This window comes from Rana temporaria, chromosome 1 (assembly GCF_905171775.1).
Source record: "Rana temporaria chromosome 1, aRanTem1.1, whole genome shotgun sequence".
Classification (NCBI taxonomy): domain Eukaryota; kingdom Metazoa; phylum Chordata; class Amphibia; order Anura; family Ranidae; genus Rana; species Rana temporaria.
In genome coordinates, this window is record NC_053489.1 from 284,769,698 (window position 1) to 284,783,435 (window position 13,738).

At 39.8% G+C, this 13,738-nt stretch overlaps 1 protein-coding gene across 1 annotated transcript in view; it reads right to left on the minus strand.

Annotated features, from left to right (window-relative positions):
- Positions 1-1,191: 1,191 nt before the first annotated feature.
- The window catches only part of C1H9orf85 (chromosome 1 C9orf85 homolog), a 44,892-nt gene continuing 32,345 nt past the window's right edge, over positions 1,192-13,738 (minus strand). The window contains exons 3-4 of the mRNA XM_040356476.1: positions 5,374-5,487; positions 1,192-1,967 (exon numbers count right to left, since the gene is read on the minus strand). Of these exons, the coding sequence (XP_040212410.1) occupies positions 1,799-1,967; positions 5,374-5,487 (283 nt within the window). The 3' untranslated portion in view covers positions 1,192-1,798. The remainder of the gene's footprint in view (positions 1,968-5,373; positions 5,488-13,738) is intronic.

Consider the following 13,738-nt stretch of genomic DNA (forward strand, 5'->3'; position numbering starts at 1 on the left):
ACTTAGTTGGGGTAGGCGGTACACTTTGGTGGGGGTGGGTCAGCCACACAGTGTGACCTTTGAGCAATCAGGAGCAATGGCTTAGATGTATTTTGTAGTTACAGTTATTATAGTGAACAATGCTTAACTAAAAGGAAGTCCTGATCTACCAAGGTGCCATAGATATACAGCGAATTGAAAAAACACAAATAAGACAACCTATATAGTGTGAAAAGATTACCTCAAAGTAGAACTTTAAGCACACAATATGCTGACCACAATCTTTTTAGGGCTGTCTAGCCCACTTTTATTTAAAGTGTTCAAAAAACTCAAAGGGGTTACTACAGTTTTTTCTTTCAGCAATTTAAAAAAAACTCCTACACCTTCCTGCCTGTCTTGGTCTGCTCGGGCTCTATGTCGGTTTCCACACAGACCACCTTTTCTCGCTCACGCCTCCTTCTCAGAAAGCCTGTCACAGGTCAGAACCTAGACATGCACTCCTTGTGTCTGTATAGAGTCTAATGGCCTGTACACACGATCCGAATATCGTACGACTTTTTTCGCTTAATAGTCACAAGTGGAAATTGAATAGGGTAATAAAGTTACGAAAATTCTAGTACGACAGAAAAAAAAAAAAAAAAAAAAAAAAAAAAAATTGGAAGTGATGTCATGTGTTGGAATGTATTTGTATTGTATTTTTGGACAACTATACTGACTAAATGAAAATCGTACGATCTGGTATCGTACAAGGAAAATTTTCGTGCTTGTCTGATCGAATAAGATCAGATGAACTGTCGTGATCGGCTCTCTAAAGTAGTGTACACACGATCCGAAAATCATACGATTCTTCCTCGAAAGATCGTTTTCGTCCGATATTCGGATCGTGTGTATGGGCCATAACAAGGACACTATGAACAATGAACAGTTGAACAATCAGTGTGCTAGTTACTGGAAAAATGTGGACCCAGGGTTGAAGGCTTTATTCCACTCAAGACACTACAAAGCCTCCAGGCTTTGACAACCCTGAAGAAAACTCTAAAGCCAAATTTGGTTGAGGACATCCCAAAAGGCCCTCAAACCCTAGGTGCCATCTAACCCTTCTCACACTGTGAAGAACACCGTCCAGTCATAAAGGACTTTCTTCAAGCATATATTGGGGAATATTTTTTATATTAGTGCAGCTGTGCACCACCCTGGTAGGTGAAAAAGCCATACTTTTAATATTTTATTTCTTAAAAACAATGACACTGGGCTTGTAGGGTTTCAAACAATGCAGTATGATTACCATCAGGATTACCCAAATGAACTGTGGTTTCATTTGGCCTTCATTTGAAAATGAAGGACACGCATTTTTAGTAACACATATTGCACAAGACATAAGGCAGCAGGTAACACCACTAACTGCTAGTTTGCTTAATGTAGACAATAGAGAATATCAAGAACTGTACAGAATTGGCAGTTTAAGACAAAAAAGGTAGGTCCCAGAGTAAATATATCCTGTATTATTAGCAAGATAAAAAGTATTCTCTTAACATTCTGAATACACAAAGAAAAAAATACATAACCATAGATGTAAGGCCTCATGCTGGTGTCATAATTGCTCTTAAACATGGCACACTTTAAATAAATGTATTCATAAATGAGAATAGCCTTTTTTCTACATGAAGACTTTGGTCTTGGCCTGTGAAATGTAGAACATGTGATACAGTACAACTCCAAATTCCAGTAAATACAGCTGAACAGTTTATACACAATATTGCTGAGACGATGAAAGAGAATGTGAACGCTGTTAAAAACACTGTGTAACAGAAGACTTCCATTAACTTTTGACATCAGTTGTATTTCTACACACAGATTCACGTTTGTCTTTGTCCCCTCCCTCAGGCAACTCATCATCTGAAACCTCCAAGTCTATATTTAAGTCCAAGTCACTGTCTGTATTGCTGTCTCTTTCCGCTTTTTCACCAGCTGTAGATGCGCCGACGATTCTATAATCAAATAAAAACGATTATACATGTTTAAGATGCAACCAATCATCATTACAACAGATCAGACAAAACTGTTCTTACCCCCTAGAGCCGACTTTGGAAGCTTAAAGTGTCACTAAAGGACATTTTGTGGGTTTGGATAGAGTGGAGAATGAGTAAAATTGTCAGTTTTTATTGCCGTCTGTGTCCCTGTTGGGGAGAGTCACACTCTCTATTAGTCTAGTTTACCATTATCACTAAAAATGAAAGTAAAAGAAAATCCCAAATTTGGGGTTGACATCAAAACAGGAATAGAGGAAAAATCTCCACATAGGGACAATTGTTCCAGTGACACGCTGGGATTACCTGACTTTGGAGGGATTTTTCTCTTACTTCCTGTTTTGTCTAGGACAGGATCAATGGAAATCTCTCCAAATGGTAAACAGATGGCAAAAAAAAAAAAAACACCTTGTGCTACCCAAAATGAAAAATAAAAAGTTTTGCCTTCAGTGACACTTTAACCAGGATACTGTATTCTACACATCACAACTTTTGGAAGAGAAGGGCAAAGTTGTCCTGCCTTCTCCTGTACCTCCCAATTAGCCTTGGACCGATTTGTGTGACAGAGTGCTGTGATCTGACATACAGGGTTTTTTAAACTGTGTTGCACTACTCAAAATGCTTTACAAAACATGCCAAAGGGAGAAAGAACTACCGTAGAATATACAAGATGCTAACTGCCCAGTACACAACCACCTGAAAAACATAAAAGGGGCCATTTGAACCTGCTATTGTCTTCTTCAGTGTCAGATTTGCACATCCAACTATGCACGACTGCCAGCAAGATCATCATTTAAAATGTACATACCGTCATGAACAAAAAGTTATAGTGTTTTGTTCACCATGAAGAAACAGCATAGTGCAAAAAAGCATTACGTTTTTTCCCCGTTATCGATTATCATTTCACATTAGTAGTTTTGTTCAATTTTACTATACACTTTTTGTAGAAATTCTTAAAGCGGGGGTTCACCCTATTAAAAAAAAAAAAAAAAAATTTTATTATACCATTACATTCGGCATCGTAGCGCGAGCTACGGTATGCCGGTCTTACATTTTTTATCCCCGTACTCACCGTGCTATGGATCGTTGAAGATTCCGGGGAATGGGCGTTCCTATGGTGAGAGAAGGTGATTGACGGCCGACCCTGGCACGTCACACTCCTCCGGAAATAGCCGAAATAGGCTTGGCTATTCACGGCGCCTGCGCATAGCCTGTGCGCAGGCGCCGTGAAGAGCCGAGACCTACTCCGGCTGTCTTCGGGGAGCGTGACGTGCCAGAGCCGGCCCTCAATCATCCTCCCTCTCCATAGGCACGCCCATTCCCCGCGGGAGTCGGAAACTTCAATGATCGATAGCACAGTGAGTACGGGGATTAAAAATTTAAGACCGGCATACCGTAGCTCGCGCTACGATGCCGAATGTAATGGTATAATGATGTCAAGGAGGGTGAACCACCGCTTTAAACGTGTATCCTTATTTCCCCAAGCACTGAGAAAAACGTCTTAAAAGTTTGACACTGTACGAACACAAAGGTCTCTCCAGACAGAAAAATTACTTCAGGATAAATGCCTCCGTTACAAAGCCAGACTTTTCAATGAATGCTTTACCTTCTGGGCTTTAAACCAAAAAGGCTCTCTTAATAGGCTCTGAACAATCAACCGATGACAGTAGCGTTTGAGCCTCCTGAGTCTCATTAGCAGTTTTGCCCACAAAGTGAACAGATTTCATTGAAGTGCCAAGTAAAAGAGGGAGACTTCAAGCAATGCAAATCTGAGGCATAACTCTTACAAACCGCAAGGAATTTGAACATCACAATATGAATGCTTTTGTATGTGTGCTAACTATACAATTAAGAGAACACCCATTTGCCATAAAGTGTGGGTGGATGAACCCATGTGCCTGTCAACCAAATGGCCTTAGTAGGTTCCAATGACAGCACAGATGATACAATCATACAAATACCTTTTTCGACTCCCTTAGAGGCTACGGTCAATAAAACTGCCCTAAAATATTTAAGGGATTTGCATACCTCCAACACAGAAAATAATATGCAAATGTCACAAATATAGTAGTATCTCCATAAAGTCTGAGAAAGGATAAATTTAAAATTAAACCACTTAACTCACCTAAAGAATAACCCTGTTGTAAGGGCCACTTACCACCCAAGCGGCCAGGCTTCCTGACAATGGTGAATCACTATGCTTCACCTTGATGCATTTCACCATGCCCACAGGGAGTAGCGAAATGCATCAAGGCGAAGCATAATGATGTTATTACGATTGCCAGGAAGCCTGGTCGCTCAGCTTGTGTATGGAGGTGGTAGTCTGAGGCTTTTAAAAAGAGACCTGTGATTAATTCCCATTAAGTGTTTGACATTGTGCACTTCTTCCTTGGTGCACCTTACTTGTGAGTGGTTTTCTCTCATGTTTTTAACCATTTCTACCTATCCAATAAAAAAAGTAAGTCAACTTGTTTTTATTTTGGCTATAAGAGGGGGATAAAGACAGCCTCTATCAGCCTCTATCATGTTTTTTGCTGTCGGTTACCTTTGGGAGTCGCAAACAGCTTTTGAACACTTGACCTCCATGGCCAGGCCATTTGTGTTACTTTAACTGACAATTGCGCAGTCATACAATACTATACATAAATTTGTAATTTGTTTCCCCTCACAAATAGAGCTTTTTGGTAATAATGGATCACCCCAATATGCACTGTCACTGTGCTAATGCCACTGGCTGGGAAGGGGGTTAAATATCTAGGGCCAACTGTGTGCATAGCCTGCATTTGTGTGCATTGTATGTGCTGCTTTTACTAGCAGAAGAGATAGGATTTTAGTCCGTGCTTTTCAGGTGATGTTAGCAATTTTAGGTTCTATGGGATAGAATGTGTTCTCCAGGCTGTGAGAGGGGGGGGGGGTGTTGGGTGATGCTATATTTTGCGCAAACCAACCTATATATGCTTATTGCAATATTTTTTACAGAAACATGTAGAAGAATATATATTGACCTAACATTTTTGAAGACATTTGATCTTCATTTTTTTTATTGTTGTTTTATAACAGAAAGTAAAATTGGAGGCATTTTTTGTTTAGCGCATAAAAAAAACACAAAAAAAAAAAAAAAAAAAAAAACACAAAAACACACACGAGAGAGGCTTTCGCTCTACCCCTCCTTTATCCAAAATAAAAAAGGGTTGCCTGGAGCTCAGCTTTAAATAGTGTGATGATTTGGATTTTCTGAGCAATCTCAGAGTACAATCTTCTGTGAACTCTTCAATCCAAACATGCAGTATCTTTTTCCCCAAGCTGCACCACAACTACATCCGAACAGAATGATGATATTTCAGTGAAATCACAATCTACTACTTACGGCACAACAATGTCTTCATTTTTCCCACATTTGGCACAAAGATCAAGCCGAGTAGCACATGGTTTGCATATGATGTGATAGGCATCCTTCACTGTTTTTTGCAAGCATTTAACACTAAAAAAAAGAAAAGGAAAGGAATGTGCTGCACAAATTATCAGGTCAACCACAAAACACAACTGCAGTGCTATATAATAACTTAACATTTCTGTATTAAATTGACTTTACAGAACATTGTTTCAGCTGAACATACAGATGTATTTAGCAGCCATTAAGGGCTCTTGCATACAAGCCGGCCAAACCTGCTTGGCAGAATATTTCCTCTGCCCAGGCAGTCCAAGTGCAAAGTACAGGCTATCAATGATGCGGATGGCTGTGCGCCGCTATACTTGTGTATATCGTAAAGGCAAGTGCAGCATACCAGCATATGCAAAACTTGAACATCTTTAATGTTTTACATATGGCCATACGCTGTACTTATGTTTATGATAGCAATGCCAAATACAAGAGTACAGTAGTGCACAGACGCAATGTATAATGCACCTGGGCTGCCTGATAGGAGGAAATACGCAGGCAATTGATAAATGGACTTGGCTGGCACATGCCAAACTTCAGGATTACTTCCACTTCAAAATAGTTTAAGTCGAGATGGCCCAAATGATCCAATTGTTCTGGCTGTCATCAGCGCTATATAAACTGTATGTAGCATTAGCTGCATATAGTATACAGGGCTGTATTCTGGCAATGGGCAGGTCATCTGCTGTTGGAACAAAATCAAGTTGAGTACTTCTCAGCCATTCACAGGAAGCTTTGTATTTTAATCAAACGTATACAAGGCTTCCTCTGAATGGCTGAGGTGGAGAGGCATACAGATCATGACAAAAACTCCACCTAGGGAGGCAGGAGGTTGTGTTTAGAGGAATCTGCATGACATTCAGCTTGAGATGGCTTCTCTTACTGATGTTGAAACTATCATCTGTACTGTCTAATCCTCACACTTCCTTATTAACTTGCCTGGCGGTATGCAAGTACACTAATACGCATAGGTTCTCGTTTTTTTGGACCCCAGTACACAAACACACTGTCTGGTTACAGCTTTCCCTGAGGTGTCTAGGACAGAGATCGTCCTAGTGTTATCTTCTGAGGTCTTTTGTATCCCTCCTCTCCTGTCTGCTTGATTACCAACATTGACACAGTGGATGAACTGCATGAAGGGACATGCACTGTAGTGTTACTCTTTTTAAGCCTTTGGATACTTATTTGCATTGCCAATAATAAGGATATGTGAAATTCTGTTACTACCTTGATGAAGGAAGAAAAACCCTGTTTTCCGAAACGCGTTGGTTTTAAGAATCCATATCTGTATTGCAATTTTTATGTATCCACGCTTTTGTACTATTTATATGCACGTTTTATTATTTTTGCAGTAGCGCCTTTAAAGTCGCACTCCGTTTTTTTTTTCTTTTTACATTATTGCCGAAAGGGTTAAATGTCGATCTTGACATAAACTGTTTTTATAGGTGACTTAATAAATAGTCACCTATATACATTTAATCGGCTATTTTTTTACATTATGAGATTCATATTAAGTTCTTATTAATTTTTATGGAACTTTTATGAATTTTTAGAACTCCCCTAGAATAATTTTATATACACATATTTAATGAATTTGTTAGTGTATTTTATGAGCAATACATTCATATTTACTGATATTATCTCAGGTTTTTAATAAATATATTTATTTATTTATTAATTAATTATCCGATTATGGGATATGGGAATGTACATAGATTTGCCCCCATGAAGGTCAGCTTGAATTATATGTTTACCCATAAAAAAAAATCTTATATGCATGCTATTTCAAGCCGTATTTATTTGTATTGTTCAGGGTGTATACGATTTACTGATGTTTTAAAATGTTTATATTTATTGAGGCTGTATTTTTTGCAGTATCTTGTATCTTCTCACTTCCCTGTGCGAGTCAAGCCGGCAGCGTTTAATCTTGCTATAGTGACAAGCACCTGTCATGTGTGGCTGCTGGCGTACGATTGGCCGATGCACTGGAGGGCGGGGAGATACAAGCTCATTATGATGTCGTGTGGTCACGTCCTCTGTTTGCGTTGTCTGCAAGGAGACACGCTGACTCTTCGGATGGCAGAATACGGTTATAGCATTCTATTTGGTCACACCGTTTGCTTGATTAACTTTTATACTGTGTACGTAGTTAGATATAAGTGGGTCTTTTGATGTACGGGGAGTTCGTCTTAATAAAACAGGATTACGCTATGTGCAATGCTTGTGTTTTATGAAGTTTTTTTTTGAGCCTCGGTACCATCCACACTTATCTTAAGGCTGTCTCATTAGCGCTTTCTGGCAAGTTTAACCCCCTGTGGGGGGGGGGCTTCACAAGGTGAAATGCAGGAGTTTTTGGTGGAAGGTGCACACTGTGACAACCGTTGGTGATTGGACTGTTCCCTCTACGATCACTACACAAAGACTTTTCAGATGTGGTGTTGGCCACACGATCTATATCCTAGTTTAAAATTAGCGATGTCTTAGTATCCGAACGATTCAGTAATTGGACCGTTTTATTTTTATACTTTGTATTTTTTAAACAGCTGCTAAGTACTATTCTGATACTCTGTAAAGTGAATTGGGAAGTCTATTATTAATGTTTGCACTGCTGGAGAGCTGTAGGACTTGGTTGGCGCTGAGTGGTGTATTGTAGGCTGTTAATATACACCTTTCTATTCATGTATACACACACACACACACACACACACACAATGAAGTTCATGTTGAGAACAAATTATTTTAAAAGCAAAGTGTTAGAACATCATGAGGACCGATATTGATAAAGTATCGCAAAGTAGGTGCATAGTCTCGAAAAATGAACGAAAAATCTGGTTGCCTCTGTGACCATAGGTATAGCTGCTTCTTCTCCAGAAGAGAAGGAACTTTGGCGAACACCAAAAAGGTGACCGTCAGTTAAGATCCCACAACTAGGATACCAACAAATGTAGCCTAGAAAAAAAAAAAACAGTATGCAACCCCTTCAAGCTCACCATCCCTGGAATCACAGGGGAGCACATATTGGGAGGCCCTTGCAACACAACGGCCTAAAGCAGGCATGTCAAACTCCATTTCAGCACAGGCCACATCAGCATTATGGTGGCCCTCAAAGGGCCGGTTGCATTTGTAAGACTAGATGTCCAGAGCAAGCCGCCCCACCATCAGAAGTCAAGCATTACCCACCACCACCCCCCTTTACTTTGTGCTGCTGCTGGGTAGAAACTGAGAAGCAAAAAGTGCAGGGTCTGGAGAAGGATCAAAGGAGGGCTGGAGTTAGCTGCTGAATGCGGAGACCGGTGAGGTGGAGACAAGGTGGTGTTGCGGCTGCACAGAGAGGCGCAGAATCTGTAGTAGTCCTGTCCTCCACTCTGCTGATGCCGACTGCTGAGACGGGGGGCAGAAACAAGCCTCTCTGTGCAAAGAGAAGTGCAGGATCTGGTGGAGGAGTTCTGTTGTCCTCTCTGCTGCAAACTGCTGAGATGAGGTGGCGAGTGGAGACAAGAGGGGGGCTCAGCTGCAGAAGAGGTGTGAGGGCCACATGAAATGGCCTGAAGGGCCGGATTTGACCAGTGGGCCTCTTGTTTGACACATCTAACCTAAAGCATAGATAAAATAAACTAAACTGGTGATGCTCCTGTGCGGCCAGCAGAAACACAAATAACTGAAGCTCAGGAGGAAGTTGCCATTTTTTTTCCTTTTTATATAAAAACGTAGATGGTGTACTTTGTTTCTCAAAATGCTGCCCTTGAAAATGACTTGAAAAACAACATTAAAAAATACATGTTAACGCTTATATGGAATTTTTGTGACTAGGTTAATATTTACATTAAAAATGCCAGCGTAACATCATATGAATGCACAGTATGTATGTAAATTAGGAGTGATCGGGAGCTGGTCAGCTGCTGGCTGTACAGCATGCTCGGCCGACAGACACATGGGTCGAATGTCTGGCATTTTTTGTTGAACTGGCCGATGTCTCCCGACATTCCCCCATGTGTACTAGGCATTAGATATCTGAAATGTGTAGCAAAGTTAGTTAAAGACATGCAGAACCAGAGCAAGAATAGAACACTGAAGACAGAACAGTCTGAACTATGCTCAATTAATATATTTTTTTAGATTTCTAAAATTTAAACAGGACTTCTATCTCCAAGAATATTATATATATATATATCTCAACCCAATTCTAAGATATGTTATGTGGAGCATACAACATATGAGTTTATAAAAGACAACTGCATTTATCTTTAAAATTGGAATACAATAGTATGACTAAATCGGAAGCTGGGAGAATTTTGCAAAAATGTGACAAAGAATAATGTTTTGAATAATGCTTTGATGCACAATCTCACAGTACCAGAAGACAGATTAACTAAACTACATATGCAGTTAATCATCACAAAAAACAGCATTAAAATTAGATGGAGAATACAATTTGTAATCACATTACACAAATGAAGAAAAAAAAAAAATCAGTTTGTTGAAGACCTAAATCTTTTCTTTATCAGTTGATATGGTAAAGAATGAATTAGAAATAGGGCGACTCTGGGGCAGGGGGTTTCTGCTTTGTGGACTGAATGGTTTCATACCAGAGACTAGACTATGGACTTTATTTAGAAACAGGTTGCCTGCATAATTTAAGTTATACACTTCTCATTGGTGGCTGGAGGAAAGTGAATGAGGATTTTAAAGATGAACTCCAGACACAAATGTAGGTGTTGTTTCGTTTCCCTTTTGTCCTACATAACATAAATGCAGAACTTTTTCTGAAAAGTTACATAAAAAGTAAGATTATACCTTCTTAATATTTTTATGACATCACCACAGGCTTGCCCTTACTTTGTAAACAAACAGGCTTGTGGGCAGCATTGTTAGACAGGTCACAGCGATCACAAAGTATTGAACAACTCTCATTAGCTAGGTAGTTTCTACCTTTGTTAACTGACAAGTGGAATCATACGGAAGCTGCGATTGGTCACAGCAATCACATAGTGCAGAGCCATTTTAATTGCCTCTGTGCCTTTTTTCTGTAATCTGCATTGTCCAGTGACAGCATGGCCACCATTACTGTGCTTGTGCACACAAGCACAGAAAAAAAAATACTTTTTGAATCTACTCTCAAATAAACAAAAATGACATGGAGTATACCACGTGGATCCTTGAAACAGCAGCTTCTGTCAACAAGATAATGCAACAGTACTGTAAGGATTTAAAACAAAAGTAAGGTAGTAAAGTAAATTGCCTTTGGAGGAACATTTTCAATACTGCCGATATGCAAGATAAAAACTATTACAATAACTACAGTATACGAAGTACCAATACAAAAACAAGTTAAAAGAGCAAGCACTGCTATAACCAGCTGTCCAAAAAGTTACCCGTGTCTAAAAACAGATGACTGAATGAAAACCAGGTGCAACAAAATCTATACGGTCTGCTTCTTTTTAAAGCCATAAAGGGCCATTATGTATCATAGTGAAACTGTCCAAAAGTTGTTAGGAAACAGTATTGTAGAAACTAAAGAGGATAAAAAGAATACGGTATACCAAACATAAAAACATTTTCTGTTCAAAAACTAGTACAGAACTGAAGTTGGAGCAGACAAACTACATACTGTATTTATAAAGATGGATTTTCTTGAATGCACAATAAAGCATTCTTATTTCTTATGTAGATACAAGCTGGGATGTTTGAGGTGTCAAGACCAGGCTAGATTGTTCTGTCCAGGAAAAAGGTGCTGAAAACTTTTAGATTTGCAAGTATAGTTAGATGAAGGAAAACTTCAAACAAGAAAGGTAGCTGTAGTGAGCTCGCACATGGCAAGGCTTCCCTTGATCGGCACCCAAAAGTAGCTCAAACCATAAAAATGACAGAAAAGGAGTGTCAGACCAAATATTGGATAATATGGTCCAAGATAATTGTTGATAAAAAAAAAGTCATATAAAAACAGCCAATGCATTTCGGGTGCAATACCATTCCCGGTTTATCAGGGCTCAACACAGAATAAAACTTAGTTACACAGAAATGGAATGGCTTAGCAAGTTTGCTCCTCAATGACGAGAGTCTAATACTGGCCAATATAGATCTGCGTAGTCACCGTTTCCTCTGAATCCATCCAATTGTATTCTGTGTTGAGCCCAGATGAACTAGGAGTGGGGTTACCTTTTTTTTTTATCAAAAATATCTTGAACACAACCGTTTTTCATGACGAGAAAAATTCTATTTTTTAAATTGGTCATTAAAAACGACCGTGTGTAGGCTCCAGAGCATTTTTCTCGTCGTGAAAAATGGGCATTAAAAATTTAGAACCTGCTCCAATTTTTCTCATCGTCGTTTTTCACATTGTGAAAAACGGTCGTGTGTAGGCTTTAATGTCGGAGAAAAAAAAATGCGCATGCTCAGAAGTTATGAGACGGGATGGCATGGTAAAACTAGCATTTGTAATGGAGATAGCACATTCGTCACGCTGTAACAGACTGAAAAGCGCGAATCATCTCTCACCAAACTTTTACTTAACACAAAATCAGCAAAAGCAGCCCAAAGGGTGGCGCCATCTGAATGGAATGTCCCCTTTATAGTGCCGTCGTACGTCACCGCGCTTTACTCAAGCATTTTTTTTCCCACGATAGTGCTTGACAAGAATGACGTTAAGAAAATTTTGTTTTTCCCAATGTCATGAAAAATGGTCGTGTTTACGCGGCTTAACTCAATTTTGGTCTGGTACTCCTTTCTGCATTTCAGAGATTTTTCTGTCCAACAGCTTACTGCAGAGGAAAGCTTACCATGTAAATACAAAAATGGCAAAGAATAAAAAATAGAAAATTAAACTGTTCTAAAGGAAAAAGTTTGGTTGCAAATCCTAGTTAATGAAAGTGTTGTTACTGTACGTTTTTATGCCTTTCTGGGAGGCCTATGATTCGCACACATGTGATGTTCTGCCCGGCAGGACATCTTTCTTGTGGTCTTGCTGCAGATTCAAATCCCACTGTGAACTAGTTATAAAATTTAGATTTTGTTTTCTCCCTTTTTTTTTTTTTTTTTAGAAACAAACGTGAATCACATTTCTATTCTTTGTTCAAATTTGAGAATTATACAGTTGTTGACAGCCTTGCTGGTTGCTACTAGATTGATTATATAGTAGTAAAAATAATAACTTCAAGAGAGCATATTCAGTGCCTCATTTAGAAGTTGGTTGATAGTCAAAAAAACAAAAAAAACACTATGGCTAAAATCTGGACTGTAGTTCACGGAGGGCCCTTTCACACTGTGGCAGCATATGGGAGCTTGGTAGCGCCCTTCAAACAACTTTCTAAAATTGTGGCCTGAGCTAAAACATTCACCATTGTCTTCAGGACCCACTAACAGGCCAGGTTTGCAAGATAACTGAAATACATCACAGGTGTACATCACATATCGTTCGCTGCTCAGTGATTTCAGTATTCTAGTCTGCATCTCCCCCAGATAATTCTTAAAATCTGGCCTGTTAGTGGGTCCTGAGGACAGAGGAGTGTCGTGCTCGCCCCCTCCCCTGGACTACAGGAGAGTCAGGATGCTCTCTACGTTGCAGATAGAGAAAGGAGTTGTGTGTTAGTGGGAGTCCCGACACTCCTGTAGTCCAGGGGAGGGGGCGAGCACGACACTCCACATCAGGGAGAAAGTCTTGCATTACTGTGTGGAGTTACAGACAGAAGAACAGGAAGTGAGGATTTCTCAGAAGAAATAAGGACATTTAAAAGCAAAATGGAAGGATGAGGTAAGTGAAGGAGGACTGCACTAAGGTAAAGGAAGCTATTTAGGGGAAAAAAATTGTACCTTTACAACCCCTTTAAAGTGGTTATAAGGCCAGAATGTTTTTTTACCTTAATACATTCTGTGAATGAAGATAAAAAGCCTTCTGTGTGCAGCAGCCCCCCTAATACTTATCCGAGATCCATCTAGATCCAGCGATGTAGCACGAGAGACTTGGCTGTCCGGGACTCGCATTGGCTGAGACAGAAGTGTGGCGCCATTGGCTCCATGTGAGCCAATGAGAAGAGAGAGGGCGGGCCATGGCTCCGTGTCTGAATGGACACACAGAGCTGCGACTTGGCTGACCCCATAGCAAGTGTCTTGCTGTGGGGGAACTCAACAGGAGGGAGGGGCCAGGAGCACAGAAGAGGGACCCGAGAAGAGGAGGATCTGGGCAAAACCACTGCATAGAGCAAGTATAATTATTATTTTTTTCATTAGAAAATAACAAACAAGACTTTAATCACTTTAACGCATTCCCTGTAGCAGCTCTCTCCTATTATTCCTGCTC